The sequence below is a fragment of the Lampetra planeri genome, chromosome 36 (assembly GCF_965212315.1).
Source record: "Lampetra planeri chromosome 36, kcLamPlan1.2.h2, whole genome shotgun sequence".
Taxonomy (NCBI): domain Eukaryota; kingdom Metazoa; phylum Chordata; class Hyperoartia; order Petromyzontiformes; family Petromyzontidae; genus Lampetra; species Lampetra planeri.
Window position 1 is genome coordinate 1,542,659 of NC_136142.1, and position 20,478 is coordinate 1,563,136.

At 48.5% G+C, this 20,478-nt stretch overlaps 1 protein-coding gene across 7 annotated transcripts in view; it reads right to left on the bottom strand.

Annotated features, from left to right (window-relative positions):
• The window catches only part of LOC144730689 (MDS1 and EVI1 complex locus protein EVI1-B-like), a 268,787-nt gene that overhangs the window by 38,393 nt on the left and 209,916 nt on the right, over positions 1-20,478 (bottom strand). For 6 of the 7 annotated variants that reach the window (XM_078611376.1, XM_078611379.1, XM_078611375.1 and 3 more), the window contains exons 3-4: positions 3,922-4,059; positions 1,980-2,082 (exon numbers count right to left, since the gene is read on the bottom strand). In XM_078611376.1, the coding sequence (XP_078467502.1) occupies positions 1,980-2,082; positions 3,922-4,059 (241 nt within the window). Of the gene's footprint in view, positions 1-1,979; positions 2,083-3,921; positions 4,060-12,879; positions 13,167-20,478 lie in introns of those variants that run through there. The other variant, XM_078611378.1, reaches the window with a different exon arrangement.

Genomic DNA, 20,478 nt, shown 5'->3' on the forward strand with positions numbered 1-20,478 from the left:
CACCGTCGTCACAATCATCTCCAGCTATGAGCAGGCCTACCCCAACACCTGCCCCTGCTCCTATCACTACCCCAGCTGCTACTACCAATCCCTAGCTACGACCAGGCCTAACGAATGCACCAACCCTCCCCTAACATATAACCAAAGACAAAGCTCCCCCGAATAGCCTTAACAGATTGTTGGGGCACACTTGGGGGTTGGTGGCCAACACCACGCCCAGGCGCCTGCCTCTCAAGTGGCGATGTTCACACACCACACCAGGTACTCATTTGAGGCTGAGTCGACCTATTGGAGGCCCAGGACCGGTTCAAATAATCGTCATTGGTGTTGTCCGTGAGCGGGGATCGAACTCGGGCCGCCGGGTTCCTAGCGCTAACCGCTACGTTACCGCTCCCACACCTACATAGATATACCCACATGGGTACTAAAATAGGAAATGTACACACACATACGCTGACTCGCACAGAGTTACATACACACGTGCATACATGTTACATATTGACACAGGCACACACGCGCCTCCAGTCACGGCTATATAGACGCACGCACGCACGCACGCCCAAGCAGCCCACACACGCACGCCGACACACGCGCACGCGCGCATGCAGTCATACAAGGTTTCAAACCACCGTAGCCTGACATTCAAATAAACGAGCAAGCCCGCGACATGTGTTTCCAGTTAAATCATCGACGGAGGGCAAGTGTCGAGTTGGCAGCGAAGCCCTTCGCTCAAAACGTCCCAACGTCAAACTTCCCGCGAGCTGGAAATCTCCGGCGGGCGCCGCACGAGCGAGCGAGCGCCACCGTGAACGATGCCACGAGGCCGCTTCCCAATGCTCTCGCACAGTCGATGTTTGGCGCAAAGTCTGAACAACGGTTCGTTGTCGCGCACCGGGAAGCTTCTTTAGGGATCGAATAGAAGCTCTCAGCGCGAAACGTTGGACATCATGCCGAACAAGACGCAACGCAACTCAATGACAAACACACACACACACATCGGATAGCAGCTACGGTAATGAGTCTAAATGTGGACGATTAACATGGCGAGAACCTACGTTATCATTTAACAACCACAGAGCGTCACACATGAATTCAAGTCGGACGCAGATTCAAGCGCACTTCCAAATTCCTGCGCAATCCCGCGGCTCATCTCCGCCAATGTAATTGCATTGCTATCGCCGCCATCGCCACCACCACCACCACCATCATCATCATCATTTCCGTGGTGTGTTTTTTTACTTCTCCTGTCACGGGACTGCACGACTACACACGCCGTCGCGGACGAAACGCGACTTGCGGGGGGGTTAGAAACGCGGCGACGCAGGCATCCGTGTAATTGGAGCCGCCGTTTGTGCCTGGCGTCACCAAATTCGGCGGGGGGGGGGGGCATTACGAGGCCGCCGCGTTCCCCGGCACGGAGGGGGGGGGGGGGGCACGGTGCTGAAGTCGGCGCCAAAGCAAACATGGGGAGCCGTGCGCGTTGCCCGGCCACTCGCGTCGCACACCGGGCGGCACAGCTCGTGGGTCGGCCGCTCGTCGTGTTCCCCGGAGTTACACAGAGACCCACAGACTTCCATAGAGACCCACGGAGTTACACAGAGACCCACAGAGTCACACAGAGACCCACAGACTTTACATAGAGATCCAAAGACTTACATAGAGACCCACAGATTTACATAGAGACCCACAGCTATGAAGGCTGGCATGGCACACGAGGGGGTGGGTGGCTAGCACCACACCCGGCTGACTTTGTCTCCCTAGTGACGATGTTTACACAGCACACCAGTTTGAGTCAACCTAGGGGGTGCCCAGGACCGGTTCAGATAATCGTCACCGGTGTTGGCCATGAGCGGGAATCGAACCCCGACATGGCCAGGTTCGTAGCGCAGCGCGCTAACCGCTACACTACCGCTCCCCACACTGCCAGCACCACCACCAGCACCAGCGGCGGTGGTGGTGGCGGTACCAGCATCTCGTACCATCAAAGTCGGGAGCCATGCTTCCACCAGACTGCGAATCCTCCCTCATGTAGACGAGCAGCTCGTCCCCCGGCTCCACATCCTTGATCACCTTGTAGTACATCTGCGACGGGGGGTGGGGGGGGGACACGTGCCACCGAATCAACTCCCACCCAACTGCCAGGAGGAGGTGGAAGAGGAGGCGGCGGTGACTGAAGAGTGGCCCGGGCTGGGTGGCTCGGAGGCCTCAGGAGGCATGAGTCGGCCCCCCGCGCTGCCGAGGCACAGATTTGTAATCTTGGATTGGGTCACCGGTGAGTGAACTGGGTTCTCAAGCGCGAGCAGGTCAATGGGTCTCAGCCCGGACACTGGCGATGAGACGGAAATAACCCTGATCGCACGAAACTTTGGGTTTTCCCTGTAGGTGGCTAAATTACATCGCTGAGAATTTTTTTTATATACTCGAATTTTCGTTTCACTGTCGTATGATGGTCTCATACCAGAGCTTGTGAGAAGGCGTGCCCACCCCCTGTTGCGTAAAAAATAAAAGTTTTTTCCTCCCAAAGTGCTATGAAAGACGTCTTTCAAGGTTCAGTCCTCTGATATGTCAGGGCGACACTGGATCTGTGAGATTTCTGAAGGACTTCTCCATCTCAAGACATAACGGCAATCATATTATAATCGAAATGAGCTGGGGGTGTAAAAAAAAACTGACCAAAATATTACTTTAAAAGGCTTCCACCATAGTAACGTGGAATTTCCACCACCAGAGATTACCACCACCTCACACAGATGCATTGCCGTAACACGCAGCGAAGGCTGGCAACGGTCTCGAGCAAACACCGCAATTTTCCCTACCCCACGAGCAAAGTTCCGCTGCTGCGCAAGCTCGAATTTGTAATCATCGCATAAAGGCCTCAAGGCGAACACATCAACCGACGTGTAAACCACTGGCTTTGCACGCCGAGGCATTACACAACCCCGGCCCCTACTGCGTACGGTGCACTGTGATGCTTGCCGTGATCAGTAGGGGTAGCTATTTCACAAGTGTCTCTGTAGAACAGCGCTGCAAACGCGAACGCCGGGTCGTCCAACGCTGCCGGCACCTTCCGTATCAACTCTCTCGGTACGGCCATGGTCACTTGTGGTTGCTATGCTCCTGTCGACTTTCATGTGTCCTCGGTAGTCTGACATATAAATAATTAATCAGTCATTTTTAATGTGCAGCAAACGTCATGTGTTTTTACAAACAATTAAGGACGTATTGTTTAAGTAATGTCATGAATTATCGATAACTGAGGATATGTTTAAAAACGCACCAGGTGCTCATTTGAGGCTGAGTCGACCTATGGCAGGCCCAGGACCGGTTCATAAAATTGTCACCGATGTTCACCGTGAGCGGGAATCGAAAAGGGGTGACCGCGTTCGTACGCGGCGCGCTAACCACCGCACCACCGCTCCATACAAAGACAAAGATCCCCTGGATGGCCTGAGACTTTTGGGGCAAATTCTGTTCACCTATGAACGCCGGAATGGCACACGAAGGTGGTGGGTGGCCAGCACCACGCGCGGCCGCCTTTGTCTCCCTAGTGGCGATGCTTACACAGCGCACCTGTTCTCATTTGAGGCCGAGTCAACCAACGTAATAAAATACAATTCTCACGACGTTTCGGCCACAACGCAAGCAGCCGTCCTCAGGTGAAGAACAGGTCTGTCATTCAGACGCTGTCTTTCCGACAGACCTGTTCTTCACCTGAGGACGGCTGCTTGCGTTGTGGCCGAAACGTCGTGAGAATTGTATTTTATTATGTTTTATTTTTATTATTTTATTATCTCCCTTCTACGTGACTTTACCGAAAGAACCAAGAAGATAAATCCGTGCAGTCACGAAAGCTTTAAATCGAAAGGTGATCAGCGGTCGCGTGGGTGAGGAGACCAGCGTCCCAGCCGCTCGCACGCTCACCTGCTCCCCGCTCTGCCAGGCTACGAGGTTGGCCTCTTCCCACGCCTGTGCGAAGCGCACATACTTCACCCAGGCTCCCGAGTCGTCCTGGCCCGGGTCGTCGCACAGCTTGGCGGGGGGGCTGTTTCCCTGCGAGCCCTGAACACACACACACACACAAGGCGAGAACAGCGACAGGTCAACACATGTACTGGCCGAAACTCGGAATATTTCTTTATATTTCAGGAGGAATCCGATGAACCAATGAAGCTCTTTACCACAAACGTCCTCCAGTAGGGGCATGTCAGCAAGTTACAACAACAACGATAACAACAACAACAATCTACACCGAGGCCACCTGTGAAATACCGCTTTTCCACTGCACAAGCCACAGCGGTGGTTTACAGGGCATGCACCGCCACCGCACGGGTTAGAGGCTTGAGCCAGCGTGAATGTCCACATTTTCAATGGAGGTGGGTGGGGGGGGCAAATCTATCCGTACGACAGCCAATGGCGACCTGCATGAATGGATGTTGAACTTCTTTCGCACCGTACGTAGCCAATCGTGCTAATTGTACTTGCCACGGAGTGGTAATTATTCCATGAACTATGCAGCGATGGCGAGCTGCACACTGACAGCATAATTAATCGCGGCTGTCCTCACGACTAAAAATATCTAAATACACTTCCCAAAAATAAAAAAGGGCACCGCATACTCTCACAGCGGATCGCCACCACTTTATTCCGTTTATAACCGGCGTTATCCCCCAAGTCGTTTAGGCTGTTTGAGTTTAAGTCACGGACACCCTTGTGCCGATGTTATCGTTTCGCGTTTACGACGTGGAAGTTGTTAATGCGACGCGCACGCTGCGTGCGCGCGCGCGCGTTTATTGCCCGAGCGGGGACCAAGCTTGTCCCCAGGTGAGCGAGTGGATGTTGCACCGCCTCGCGCGCACGCGGCGCAGGTAGGGTGAGACCCTGCCACCCGGCAAGCTCTGCCTGTGCATACACACAGCCCCCTTTGTCAATCCACTGCTGGATGAGAACTTAGTTCATGGCGAGGGTGATTCGACCGCACTTCGCCACGATTGTCCGAGCGGGGCCGGTAGAAGAAGGAGTCGGGGTGTGGAGGGGCGCAGAGCGGGAATGGAATTTGCCACACTGCCCTCTGCTGCCCACTACGCCCACTGCCCTGGTCTCCTGGGTACGGTGGTTCAACCCACCCAGGCACTACCCAGGCACTACCCAGGCTCACGTCAACTTCGCTTCTGAGGTCCGTTTGTGAAATACATTTCTGAAGTGGCTATGGTTTTAAACTTTTGACTTGACGAATTTCCTTCCCCCCCCAAAAAAGAGTTCAAATTATTTTATAGAAAACAACAACAGCACCAATAATGTGACGTGTTTCTTTAAAATCACCACGAGCCGTGGTCGATCAACTGCTGGACGACAGCCTCGCAATCACCAACCCTCTGGGTCCACAGTTGATCTGTCTCCCGACCGTGAACAAATCTCATCGCTACATCTCCGCATAAAGACGGTGGCCACTGCATCGCACGCTTTCAGGTGCGCTTATGCGGCCGTCTGGAACGCTCTTCCTTCCGATATTAGGAAGCCACTTGAGCTATGCACTAAGAAGTCATCATCTAGATTGAAAAACTCATTTCTTAATAACTGATGTTTTTGTGTTAAGTTTGTTGTCCTTCCCCAACACCTCAGATTAGCACGGTTGGCCATGTACGGCACAAAATAAGTTCAAAGTACATACACTGGCGATTCCTCTTGTGTCTCCCCTTTGGTCGCCATGTCATCGTTAGCCTTGCCCCAATACCCCTTACTGCGGCGAGGTGCTATTCACACCCACCCAAACTGGCCTTGTCAGGGGATGCGATGGGTCCGCTTTGCGCTGTTAATCGATGGAAAACGAAGATGGGACAGTGGTATATTCTTTATATTATTTAAGTGATCTCAAACCTAAAACAAATTAAGTTGGAGATGATGCTGTTGCTGCGTTGGCAGTGGTGCACAAGCACAATTAACAACAACAAACAACTCAACTCATTTGTCAATAGCACTGCGTCTTCACACCTGTGATAGTCGAGAATGTCATATTTTATATTGTGACGAATGCGTTTCGTTTTAGTCGGCAAGTCTAAAACGATCACTTGCGATTATTCCATTGTCATTCCTTAACTGGCAATGCCTTACACACAGTACGGCAAGATGCAATTACAAATAAATGGTAGCTAGAGTGTTGATAATGAAAGGCCACATTGTTTATAGAATTTGCTGCCAGTGCACAAGATGAATTCCGAAAATAAACAGTCGCTTTATGAACGAATTGTTCATTATATTGGCAGTTTAAATTAATGGCCACAAAGGCTTATTAAAATGATTTAATGCATTGGCATCAAATAAATACGTTAATTTAAATTATTTGTTGAGACTACCTCTTTTGTTTTTATTACTGACTTGCGTGTATTTTTACAAGTATTGTTAATTTGAGGGTCACTGGTTACGAAATGCGTTAAGATCAAGTCTAATAAATCACTCATACTTTAGTCGTAATGATTTATTTTCAGATATATCATCAATAAGTTTAACATCGTTGAGTTATCAAAAACCTTTTCAGTAAAATAATGTCTAGATATTGAGCATTTTGTGTGAGAAATAATGAGCGGAAGAAGCTCCTCCGCACACAACACAGCCTGGAGACGACACGTGACGTTAGGCCCTTGCTGAACATCTCTCGTAACAAAATTAGTTATCGGATTCTCGTGAGGGGTAAAATAAAAAAAAGTTTTAACATCATTTCACCTCTTTATAAACCCCATCTGAACACGACACCAAACACAACAAAAATCCAATATCTCCAGGATAACAGTTCTATGGCTAATCGAAGCAAAACGTCTGCAGCCTCTAATATGAAAAAAATATTCTAAGAGGATAGGTAGGGATGTGAATCCCACCCGGTACAGGAGAGAAGGGCATTTCCACAATCCTGCCACGCAACACTGGACGCCTGCTCCTCCGCAAAACCACCGGCTCAGAGCGAATCAACGAAGATCACCACGTTTATAAACCACACCGTACCCAGTATGCGTCCTCCGATTAAAAATAAATACGTCAATAAATAAGAAAGATGCGTTTTATGAACGTCAATATCACAGTGCAATTTTTGTTACCTGTTACGGGTCTGAATTATTGTAGAAGGTACGGTATTATTATCTTCAGGGGGAGTTTAATGCGACTTTATGAGGTAAAGAAACCTCTTCAAGACGTAGTTTATTTTGTTTCAGTTTTTTTTTTTATGAATGTAGTTTCTTAGCGGTGGTACAACTCAGAGCGCCGTGTCCACCAGGGTGGACATGAAGCAGCAGAAGGGATATATAGCGATATAGAGGTTCAACACCTGCTCGCTTACGCACCTGCAAGCATAGTCTTACGTTGTAAAAAAATTGTACGCACAAATTACATACTACTATTACGCAATTACACACAAAGTGCTTGCCACAAATGAACCACGATACCTCGCTGAGCTCGTCAATGAGCAAGCACAATCACGAGAACTCCGGTCATCCTCGTTGCGGATTGTGGCCGGCAATTGAACAGAGTCGGTCACCGCTCGCCTTCACATGCGCTTCTGCGGCCGTCTCGAACGCGCTCTTCCTTCTGATATCAGGGAGCCACTGGAGCTATGGCGCTTTTAAATGATCTGGATTAAAAAAAGTGATTTTTTTAGAACTGATTTTTTTTCGTTTGTTGTCCTTCCCCTGCACCTCCGATTGTCACGGGTGGCTACGGTACGGTGTGAAAGAACTTCAACATACATCATAGTAATCTTTAAATTGTCAACGGTGGTATATTTGTATTCTTATAATAACAGCAACTATACAGGCACTTACGTTAGCAAATCATGTTCCGTTCACTAAACATGCAACTGCTACTCTCCTGCGAACCACTCATTCTGGCAACGATTATTTAGCGAATGTCTGTGTTTAACCCGTTTAGTAATTACCTTGTCTTTGTATTCTTGGCACATCCGATAAAAAATAAACTTTAATTGGTTGCGCTTTTTAATTCAAAGTCCGTGCGTCTGTCTTAACAATAACAGGGTGTTAATAGAGCGTTAAGGTTGTATCCACATAAGTGGTGGAGCCCAGTGAATGTTCATGAACAAGCAGTGATTGTGATGCAGCCACTTCGTAAGTGTGCTTTGGTTTAGTTATTGGTTACAACTCTTCCAACGATGGACACCTTTGAGTCTATTTGTTACAAACCAGCCACACAGCCCTATCTGCGGGCAACCACATTAAATCAACGGATATGAAGACACACTTTGTGAACGTAAGAACACGACTGTCAATACACAATTTTCCGCATAAATGTTTTTTGTTGTCATTCCCAAAATTCAGCCGCTTAGCTTCGCAAACAGACGCCGATTCGAAAGAAGAAGAAGCATGTTCTGTTATTTAGTCGGTCGCTCAGTTTATTTTGGGTTAGGCCATTGCGCTCAGCAGCTCTATTTCAATATAATTTATATATTAAAATGATACCTGCACATGCAAGAGATTTTCATCTTACGTTGAAGCAATCACGATGGACTTGAATACGAACCCCACTGATGTGTATGTATGTTGTTCGTTCGCACCGTACGTAGCCAACCGTGCTAATCGAAGGTGCGGGGGACGGACAACAAACTTAACACAAAAATCAGTAAAAAAAATCACTTTTCAATCGAGATTATTTAAAAGCGCACAGCTCCAGTGGCTTTCTAATATCAGACGGAAGAGCGTTCCCGAGAGCCCCAGATGCGCACAAGCAAAATATGAGTCAACAATGTTACGAACTATATAATTGTGTTGGGTGGGGGGGGGGAGAAGTCTAAAACGCGGCAGGTGTTTGAGCTAAAACACTGAAGCACATTTGGGACGAAAACGATGATACGAAGAGGTGAGTGACGGCTATTGTGCCAAATGGATTTTCTAACAACGAAAAAAGGCGGGCGGGCATTACGGCTGAACGCTGACGATGTTTTCAACGGGAACAACAACAACAAACAAGATCCTTAAACTACGCAAAGAAGCACGGATGGACAAATGCGCGCGCGCTTGCAATGTCGCCGAGGCCCGGGGGAAGAGCACGCGCATCAGGCACGCGCATCAGGCACGCGCGCGTGCACGCATCACGGCATCGTCACAGACAGGCATCGCGTTCACCGTCGGACGTCAAGACACCGTTACGAGAGGGGGCGCCGCCGTTTGGCTGATGGAGGAGACCAGCGATGGAAATGGGGAGCAGCCAAGAGGAGCAGCAGCAGCAGCAGGAGGAGGAGGGACGACCCATAGACGTGTCGTGGCATCGTGGGACCGCCCATCACTCAGCAGCGGATAGAGCATGGCCTGATACTGACACTGGTGTAGTCACAATTTGCCTTTTGATGTCAACCCCATTTATATTTGTTTTAGCGAAACCGGTTCGTTAAAATCAGAAACGAGTTGTCAGGTTAAAAACATTTATTTAACTAGCCGCAGTGTTTAACAATTCGTTGCACGCGATTACATTTTTCGGGTTGTGTTTATTGACAGAGAAATGAAAATAATACGTGTGTACACAAACGCGTGACATAACACACACAGTTAAACCCGTAACACACAAACACACACAAATCTATATATAGTGGATAATACAATATTTCATTGTATGCACTCAGTAAACTACTATCGTTAAATACAATAACTAATATATCAATAATATGACCGGCACAATAACGGCTTAATATTGTACCAGGGTCACTTGATTCACCAGCTAAATTCTGATGGACTGTTTATGCACTGCGGCTGTTTGTTTTTTATTGACAATTTTACATCTACAACAACAATGATAATAACAATGAAGGTCATTTGAGAAGAAATATGTTTGAGTGTCTTAATCTCAAAGGATTCTGAACGACTCTGTCCGGTATATTAAGCACGTGGTCTGGTGATGCTGCTGCTGCTGCGTTGGCAGTGGTGCACAAGCACAGCCAACAACTCAACACTCTCGCCAACAACAACACAGCACGCTCGCCAACAACAACAACAACTCAATACGCTCGCCAACAACAACAACAAAACAACTCAATACGCTCGCCAACAACAACAACACAGCACGCTCGCCAACAACAACAACAACTCAATACGCTCGCCAACAACAACAACAACAAAACAACTCAATACGCTCGCCAACAACAACAACACAGCACGCTCTCCAACAACAACAACTCAATACTCTCGCCAACAACAACAACAACAAAACAACTCAACACGCTCGCCAACAACAACAAATCTGCGTGTGTGTATGTGGCGTTAGAAGGAACAAATATAAAAGGCGACGTTTCGTGCAGTGGCCCTTCTTCATAGCGCATCACCACCAGGAAGGCCGCAAGAGAGAGACTGAGTGGACAAGACGAGTTGGAGACTGCACCTATAGCCATAGGGTGGGTTCCTGATGAGAATCACGTTTAAAAAATTTTTTCCGATGATGAGCACTTTTTAAATTGGCATACGAATGACTCTCTGTATCGTATATTTACAGATGGAGTCGGCTACGTACGGTGCAAAAGAAGTGCAACGTACATACATTCGTGTGTATATATTATGTTGAGAAGAAAGACATTTTACGCAGAGCATTCACGTGTGGACGCCTCCAGGATAACTCCACAACGTGCAAAAGCGCAACCGCGTCCGCATGTTTTCGTTTGTAAAATGAAGAGCAAAGCATTCCCTCTTCCTTCCATGACGATGTGGATAACATTTAGGGCAACGCTCGCTCACTATGGCAGGCTCATGGTCCCGTGAGCCCAGGCACGGATATTTACATTAAACATTTCACATGGGGAAAACAACCGACTCACACGAAGAGTCCTTCTCCTTATCGAGTGATGTCAACTTATTTTTCCATCTTGCCTGCTGCGCACCGAAGTTTACATTTCGCCGTTTCTGCCCTTTCCTCGAGAATAACGATGAGCTCATCACGTGAACCACGCGTTCTAAATAATGTCCCATTAACCACGCGTTCTAAACAATATCCCATTAACCACGTGTTCTAAATAATATCCCATTAACCACGCGTTCTAAATAATATCACATTAACCACGTGTTCTAAATAATATCACATTAACCACGCGTTATAAATAATATCACATTAACCACGCGTTCTAAATAATATCACATTAACCATGCGTTCTAAATAATATCCCATTAACCACGCGTTCTAAATAATATCACATTAACCATGCGTTATAAATAATATCACATTAACCATGCGTTATAAATAATATCACATTAACCACGCGTTATAAATAATATCCCATTAACCACGTGTTCTAAATAATGTCACATTAACCACGCATTCTAAATAATGTCACATTAACCACGTGTTCTAAATAATATCCCATTAACCATGCCTTCTAAATAATATCACATTAACCACGCGTTATAAATAATGTCACATTAACCACGCATTATAAATAATATCACGTTAACCACGTGATATAAATAATATCACATTAACCACGCGTTCTAAATAATATCACATTAACCACGCGTTATACATAATATCACATTAACCACGCGTTCTAAATAATATCACACTAACAACGTGTTATAAATAACATCACATTAACCACGCGTTATAAATAATGTCACATTAACCACACGTTCTAAATAATATCACATTAACCACGTGTTCTATATAATATCCCATTAACCACGTGTGATAAATAATATCACATTAACCACGTGTTATACATAATATCACATTAACCACGTGTTATAAATAATATCACATTAACCACGCGTTATAAATAATATCACATTAACCACGTGTTATACATAATATCACATTAACCACGTGTGATAAATAATATCACGTTAACCACGCGTTCTAAATAATATCACATTAACCACGCATTCTAAATAATATCACGTTAACCACGTGTTCTAAATAATATCACATTAACCACGTGTTATAAATAATGTCACGTTAACCACGCGTCATAAATAATGTCACATTAACCACGTGTGATAAATAATGTCACATTAACCACGTGTTATACATAATATCACATTAACCACGTGTGATAAATAATATCACATTAACCACGTGTGATAAATAATGTCACATTAACCACGCGTTATAAAAAATATCACATTACCCACGTGATATAAATAATATCACGTTAACCACGTGTGATAAATAATATCACATTAACCACGCGTTATAAATAATATCACATTAACCACGCATTATAAATAATATCACCTTAACCACGTGATATAAATAATATCACATTAACCACGCGTTCTAAATAATATCACTTCTGTGACAGCATGAGTAATCAACCGCAAATCGCGTAGCACTCAACAAGCGAGAAACATTTCCCAAGCGCACGCTGCCGCAAAGTATAAACACCACACGATACCAGCGAGCTTGCGTACTTTCCGTCGTTCAACAACATGAAAACGCGACCAATTTTAGAATTTTCTTACGCAAATAAAATAAAAACATCGCAAGCGTTGAAGCTCCCGTACGAGGAACGTTCAGACGATTAAAACAAAAATTGCGCAGCGTGTAAATAATCTCTACTTCCTAAAAAAGTTGAACGCGCGTGTTCATCCTAGATTAGACATCGTAGCATGACGCCCCAAAGCCGGGCTCCAGGCGGTGATGGGCGCAAAGACGTGAAACTCGATACACGCGGCAGGGCCGGTGAGCGATCGGTCACTGCCAAAAGCAAACGCCGGAACAAACTCCGCGACAGTCGCTAAAAAGTTCACGATCAGTCCCCTCCCTCCATCACCCCCTTGCCGCTCGCAGCGCTTGTGACAAACGCCAGTTCACAAAAAAACACAACCCCACCAACAAATACGAAGACAACCACCTCGACCGCTCGATTCAACGCACACGGCTCAAATATGAATTGAGCAAAAGACGTACCCGGTTGCAGTCACAGCATTTATTCCACCTATTTCTTTAAAGTTTGGGGAATCCACGCAGACGCGGCACAGATAGATTGGAGGGATCGGAGGGATCGGAGGGATTGGAGGAGCGTCGAGGCCGTGCCCAAGAGCGAGACGCGCTACGAGTCGTGAAAGGTGCGACGGGAAGACGAAGTTGGAAACGGGAGTCAAGTGTGCAGATCGGCGGGCGACGCGCGTTCTAAAGACGCCGTGTGGCGGTGTCGGTGAAACTTCCCTCGGCGTTTGACAAAGCTCGCACGGGGCCGGACGGCGCGACCGTGACACTCGCAACCCTCCCCTCCCACCGCCCACCTCAGCACCCCTCCTCCTCCTCCTCTCCCACCAGAGACACCTCCTCCTCGTCATGGTCGCGGGTCAAAGGCTCGGAATCCTGCACCTCGCCACCCACCCACCCACCCAACAAGCCAGGGCGACCTCCCTCCCTCCCACACCTCCACACCTTCTATTGCACGGCGTTGCACAAGGCAGCAGTCAGGGCTGACTCCATGCCACAGTAGAATCCGTGTGTGATGACAAAGTGAAAATGATAATGATGGAAGTATGTGTTACAGCTCTTTTGCCAATCCACTGGTGGATAAGGGCCCTCCCCAACGGCAGGTGGGTTGTGATGGTTGTTGGATCATAGTTCACCACGCCGTTCGGTGCGAGTTCGTGAAGGCACAGATCGTGGCAACATAGAAGTGCAGTACAGCACTGTTTTTTTTTTACTGCTCTGCCTTCTGACTGCCTTGCCCCGTAGCTCATAGCAACTATTTTCAAGCTTGGCGATTGCCAAATCTATCTATCCAGGCTCAACCCTGTTTCGCATCCTGCATATGATGAGATCGGGCACAATCCGGATGACTTGGTCACGTGCCAATCGGAGGTACGGGAGAAGGACAACACAACTAAACGCGAAAAGCAGTTCTGAAGAAATGAGATTGCAATCTAGATTTAAAAGTGCGTAGGTCCAGTGGCAGGTAAGAGCGTTCCAGACGGCCGGAAAAGCGCATCTATGCGAGTGCACAGGTCTCAATGTGAGTCCATGGGTCTCTACACAATTAAAATGGAACTCTAGGCCGTCTCGGGATCTTCATCTCATTTATTTACTTATCCAGGGGTGGGGGGGGGGGAGCCTCACGGAGTCTCAAACGTTCTTCAGGAGGATCCTACTTTGAGACCTTGGGACGTTCCTATTGAATGTTTTAACATTTGGGGAAGAAACGGCAGTTCCCGGATAAAGCCACGCATATGAAGGGGGGGGGGGGGGTGAACACTCAAGGCAGAACACAGATGGATTCAACAATCGTCTGTTGCCCTGCTTGCTCTTGGTCACCTTGTAACCCGAGGCCTCGCGTGGGATCGCAAGTGCTTTTGACGGACTGACGCACTGACGGAGTGAAATATGAACGAGCGCACTTTAGCCACGTCCAAACCACAAGTGACGTCGACAACAAGTGGCGAATAAAACTCAACGCATTCATCAAGAACACCGCGGCCTTAAAAGGAGAGAAACAGGATATGTAACAGGTGACGTTTCGGACAATGGCACTTGTCCAGAGCACAAAACAAGCTAGTTGATTTCAAGTAATAAAGCGATCACTCTATTGGATACCAGGTGACATTTAAAGTTCGCCAACAAAGGGAAATCAATTGACGGAGGGGATACAACTGGCAAATGGCACGGAGCAGAAACTGTATTTATCCTGGAGAAATCTGACGAGTTATGAAGCTATTTTTCACAGATATCCAGTAGGGGGCGGGTAAGAAAGTTACAACAACAAACAACACAAAGCACGATAGGAGTGCAAAGTATTGGAAAGGTAATCAAATCACTACAAATTTCAATCAACTATTTTACTTTACCAGGCGAAGCCCATTGAGCTGCATAGCTCTTTTTCAGAAGCGACCTGGCCACAAATTATAGCTGAACGAAGTGGCTTTCATGTGGAAATGTACAGCAGCCAGATACTCTAAACGCTTGTCGATCCCAAATGTGGAGGCTTATAATATACATTATCGAATCAGCATTACGCAATACAGGTGGAGCCAGTGCAGTTGCGTTTTAGAAAAGTTTAACATTTCCGAGTCAAAAATCACCGCAGCAAAGGTGGCTCGAGGAGCAATGCATTTTTTTCCCACGGTGCGTATCGCCTGCTTTGATCTGGAGACTTCAAACCTGCAACAAAAGCTGAAGAATTCACACAGAGGGCGCCACAGTGGCGAGGAGATGTTTACTACCTCGCCTGGTATACATGAGACCGTGGGTTCGATACCGACCATGTACGCCTGCTGTATATTTGGAATTTGAGTGTCTCTCTCTCTCTCATCATCATCACGGTGGCTAGGAGATGTTAACTACTTCGTCTGGTGTACAGCAGATCGTGGGTTCGATCCCGACCCTGAGGCCTGCTGCATATTTGGAGTTTGCATGTTCTCCCCGTGGGAGCGTGGATTTTTCTCCGGGTCCTCCGGTTTTTCCCTCACATATTTAGAAATGTCTGCTTAGAGTACTTTGCTGCAATAAACTTCCACGTGATAAGCCACTAAGTTGAGCTATCATTTGTGATAGCCAGGTCGTCTCTGAAAAATAAGCTGTATAGCTCAGAGGGGGCTTTACCTGGTAAGATAAAAAATGGTTCAGATTTAGTTCCGATGAGGGTGAAGTGACACAGGCCGAGTTGGAACTAAACACCGGCCTGTTCCCACCTTTCGTGCAACGTTATTAGCATGTGGTTGGAACTGTCACGATTGTTTTGCTGCTGTCAATTTCCACATGAGTTATCATTTGTGGCCAGGTCGCTTGTGAAAAAGCAGCTAATAGCTCCGGAGGCTTTACCTGGTAAGATGCAAAAAAATGATTAATTTTATTTGTACATGTATTTTTAAGTGATTTGTTTACCTTTCCAATACTCTGCACTCCTATCGTGTTTTTGTATTGTTTGTTGTTTGTTGTTGCAACCTTCTGACCTGCTCATCGGATTCCTCAAAGTTAAATACGTTTGAGTAATATCGACACCAGCGTTCCACGTTTACTGGGTATTTAGCCTATCGAGCTAAGTTCGAATCTTGGTCACGGCTAACACCAGTGGCGAGAGATATCTAATACGCGTCGTCAGTATCACAATGCACGTGAAATATACCGTGACGTGTAATCGAAAAAAAGATTTGGGCATATCTATCAATGTCATGATCCAAACTGTCCAAATAACAATAATCATGAAAATAAATTGAAATTACTTAAATGTAATAACCAATAGCAACCAATACGAGGTTGTAGGTGATATGTGTCACGTCCTTCACCTGAAGACGGCTGCTTGCGTTGTAGCCGAAACGTCGTGAGAATTATTTCATTTTATTATGTTTTATTTTTATTATTTTATTACTTCCCTTCTACGTGACTTTACCGAAAGAACCAAGAAGATGTGTCACGTTGTGTCGCACAACGACAGCTGTCTTCAAGATGCCCCCGCCCCCCCCTCTAGAAAAAACTCCCAGCAGGCAATGGGACGATTGAGATGCAATGCGAGAGGGCTTCGAGATGCTCGGCCACTTAAGCGCCACGTGAATACAACATCTGTATTCCTTAAGTAGCAAGTCATCAGAAGGATGCTGATCACTTGCTACTTAAGGAATACGCGAGCCGCGAGGCGCGGAGTTGAACGGGGAAAAGCTCGCGGAGTCTGAAACTCTTTCGCGCAGACGCGCGCGCGCGCACGTGCACAACTAATCGGAGGACAAAGTGCATTAATCATCTTTTGCACCATTACATTTTACGAGCCTCATTTTTTAAAGCGAGGGATTATTTTTTGCGCAAAGGGACACGCGCTAGATGTATAATTAATAGCGAAAAAAAACGCATTTGGGAAAACATTAGAATTATTTTAAGCCCGGCCGTGATTTAAAAGTTGCGTCCGAGTTCATTTATCACGAGTCGCTGTTAATGTGAGCACATTCTTTATTTAAGAGGTCATAAAAGTTTTGTGGAATGAATACTAACACACCACACACACACGTGTGAACAACACTCGGCGAAACGAACTTACATGTTTTTATAACCGTGTTGCGTGAAGGGTGACCTCTTTTTGGCCTTAGCGTGCAACCCGACCCGACGTTTGTCTAATTCCAATGCCCTCTGCGAGCCCATTGTTGAAATAAGGTCACCGAAAACGCAGCCAATTTTTTTTCAATTCCCAATATATTTTTTCATCGCAATTTTTGTTCCTGGAATGGAATCAAATTATTCGTCTATTTTTTACGCCGATTTAAGCGCCACTTCAGCGCGGAGGTCACCGTGATTGTCATATGCATGTAACGGTTATTGCCATACGAATGTGGAATTTCCAAAGCATGCTCATTACTATTGCTTTTTTGAGTGACGAGGCGCGAACTTTTTTGAGCCCTGAGCAACAACAAACTTACAATGGCTCACCACCATCATCCATGAATAATCCACTGCTGGATGAATTCCCCCTTCCCAGACAAGCCCATCGCCATCTCTCACGATCCTGCGATGTAGCGATCCGCCTAGCGTCTACGCACGAGCCGATTTCGCCGCTCCGCCTCCTCACGTCGGAACCAAAACAAACATAATAATGACGCGTTGCTTTTCCCTTCCTTCCCACTTTAACATGCTCTCTCCCGGTGCTTGAGCGCACAGAGAAAGAGAGAGACAGGAGCCGAAGGGAGATTATGGCACGAGGAATTTCTTCGCACAAAACGCCACGGACGTGTCCGCAATAACAGAGACGAAGATGCCCCCCATGAACCTTTCACAGGCTGTGGGGGGCAAGCACCGATGAAGGGTGGCGGGCATGGCACACGAGGGCGTGTGTGGACAACATCCACGCCACGGCCGCTGCCTTCGTGATCCCCCGTGCTGTTGTTCATACCACCACTGTACTCATTTCAGGCCGAGTCAACCTAGGGGAGCCCCAGGGCCAAAGTTCAAATATTCGCGACAGTTATCGGCCGCGAACGGGAACCGAGCTCGCCTCACCGGGTTCCTAGCGAAGTGTGCTCACCACTACACACACGCACGCAAACAGTCCAAACACAAACACACTCACAAACACACACACACTCACAAACACACGCCGCGTGTTTGGCCCGTGGCTGAGCAATGCGGACATCCTCACGGCAAGTCCTTCTTGTTCGCAACCTTCTGCGCCGCTATTGTCTGCCGGCCGCATCCGTCAACATCTCGAGGCGGCGACAGAGGCCAAAGAAAGCGCCGATCGCTCGCCACGCCCGGCCTCACCCGCCCCCAGGCGCTATGTGACCATACTTCACCACGCTGGTCAGTGCGGGTTGGTGAAAGGCGCGGGGAGAGCGTCAACGAGGGTTTTTTTTGAGTTGCCGAGTTTCCCCCCACGGGTGCCCGCGACGTAGCCCGCACAACACCGCTTTGCTACGCACCGTTGGTCACCCACTCCGAGTGCTAACCAGGCTCAACTTTGCTTAGATTGAGGGCGATTTCAACAACATTTTGCTGTCGGCGTTTTTTAGTTTTGTTTTCGGGCCATTCTCCAAGACAGGGGCGACGCACGGCCCTGCGAGATGTTTGTAAGGGACGCTCCTTGTTCACCTCTTGGGGCACGGCAGCCAAATCGTAGGACGGGAACGCAGCTTGTGAGAGGGCCAAGGCAACTTGACCGCGGCCGCACGCCTCTCCGAACGTGTCCGAAAGGTCGCGCCGCGTCCTTGGTTCCATTTCGTTCACTTCCTGAATCCCGTTCCTTTTCCGCTCATTTTCCGCTCCCGAACAAAACCTCCGAGAGCGACGCGGAGGAACTCAATTTCAGGTTCCTCAAGAAGCTCTCGGAAGCAAGCGGGGTGAAACGTCGGACACCGTTCCCTGAGCACCGAGCGGCAAAAAACCCAACAAATTGCGACAGACGGCTGTGTGGAACAATCACGGAGACGTACGCAAGCGGTCGTCATCGTCGTCATCGATGAAACTGCAGCATGAACCATTTGGTCATCTGGTTGAATTCCATACGGTGGGTGAGGGTGGGGGGAGGCAACGTTCCTGGAGCGACCGCGGCAGTGAGCCCCCCTTGGGGTGCAGCGGACGTCCCTCAAGTTCACGAGCTGCCCGATGCCCCCCGGGAGGTCACACAGCAGGCGCACGGCCGAGCGAATCATCATCGTCGTCGTCATCATCTACGTTATCATCGTCGTTATCATCATCGTCATCATCGTAGTCGTCATCATCAATCGTCATCCTCGTCGTCATCGTCATCATCATTATCGTCGTTATCATCATCGTCGTCGTCGTCATCGTCGTCATCATCGTCGTCGTCATCATCAATCGTCATCCTCGTCGTCATCGTCATCATCATCATCATCGTAGTCGTCGCTCCGCACGCACGACTCACAAACTTTACCCAGCCCCACACCCCTCCCGCCCCCATTCCCATCAGACACAGCACGCCTTCCTATGGGATCCTTCGGACATAATTAAGGCTTGACCCCGTCACTTAAGTTTCCACTGAGCGCACAAGACAACAATTTTTGAGTTATATTGCTTTCTTAGCCACGTCTGGAGAAACGAAACAAAAGCAGAGTCGGGGCGCGTGATTTATTCGCTCGCCGACAACGCTTCGGAGGCCGCCGCGGTGGGGGCGCTTTGCTCTCGATCACGCTAAGTGATTGGCGAGACAGCCCCCTCCCCACCCTCGCTTGCCGAAGGGATGGTAAAACCACGCAGCAGCAGCAGAGGCGCGCCATCTCGCTCGCTCGCCGCCCGCCGTCGATCGTCGGTTGACCTCTCCCGCACTCGTCCTTACCTCCCTGGGCAGCAGCGAAGTGGTTTTTATTGTCCCCCGCCGTGCCAACCGGACTGCGCGCGCACGACACCCCTACACGTTCAAAGTGTCTTTCTGCGTGGACGTGCACAGCAGCTGGAGCAGCAGCAGGAGGAGGCGGCGGTGGTGGTGGTGCGATGGGTGGGACTCGTGTGCAGAGTGGAGGAAGATGGGGCGAGCAAGTTCGCTGTGGATGCAGTGAGAAGGAGGATGCAATGGGCGGGACACGTGTGCAGAGTGGCGAAGGGCAGGTTACCAAGCCAGGCACCCAGAGGTCAGCGGGCACCAAGAGGAAGACCTCGAGCCACATGGCGGCGGGAGACTCCACGAGTGGACCGAGGAGGTCAGGTGGCTATTTTAAAACGGCTGCCAGGATCAGACGAAAGGAAGGAAGCAATGGCGAGGTGCGGTGGCATCAGAAAGCACCGGCGTCAATGACCTCGTGACCCTGACACCCTGACCCCTTTCGGTTGAGGGCAAATGGGTGGGGGCGAAGTGAAGGGTCCCGCCCCCTACACCCCCCCCCCCCATCCCCACGGTCCACTCCCGTGAAAGACGAATGACTTCTGCGACCCGGGCGCGCCACTCACGCGGCCCGCACGCCGCCGCCCGCCCCCTCGCGGGCGGTGGGAAGCAGCGGCCGCTCTGCCGGCCCGCGGGGTGGTTGGTGAACGCGAGAAGGGGGGGGGGGTGTCTCGCCGCTAGGGTTACTACTAATACTAATAACTATTGACATTTGTCAAGTGGCGCGTTTCGTCCGCAGATCC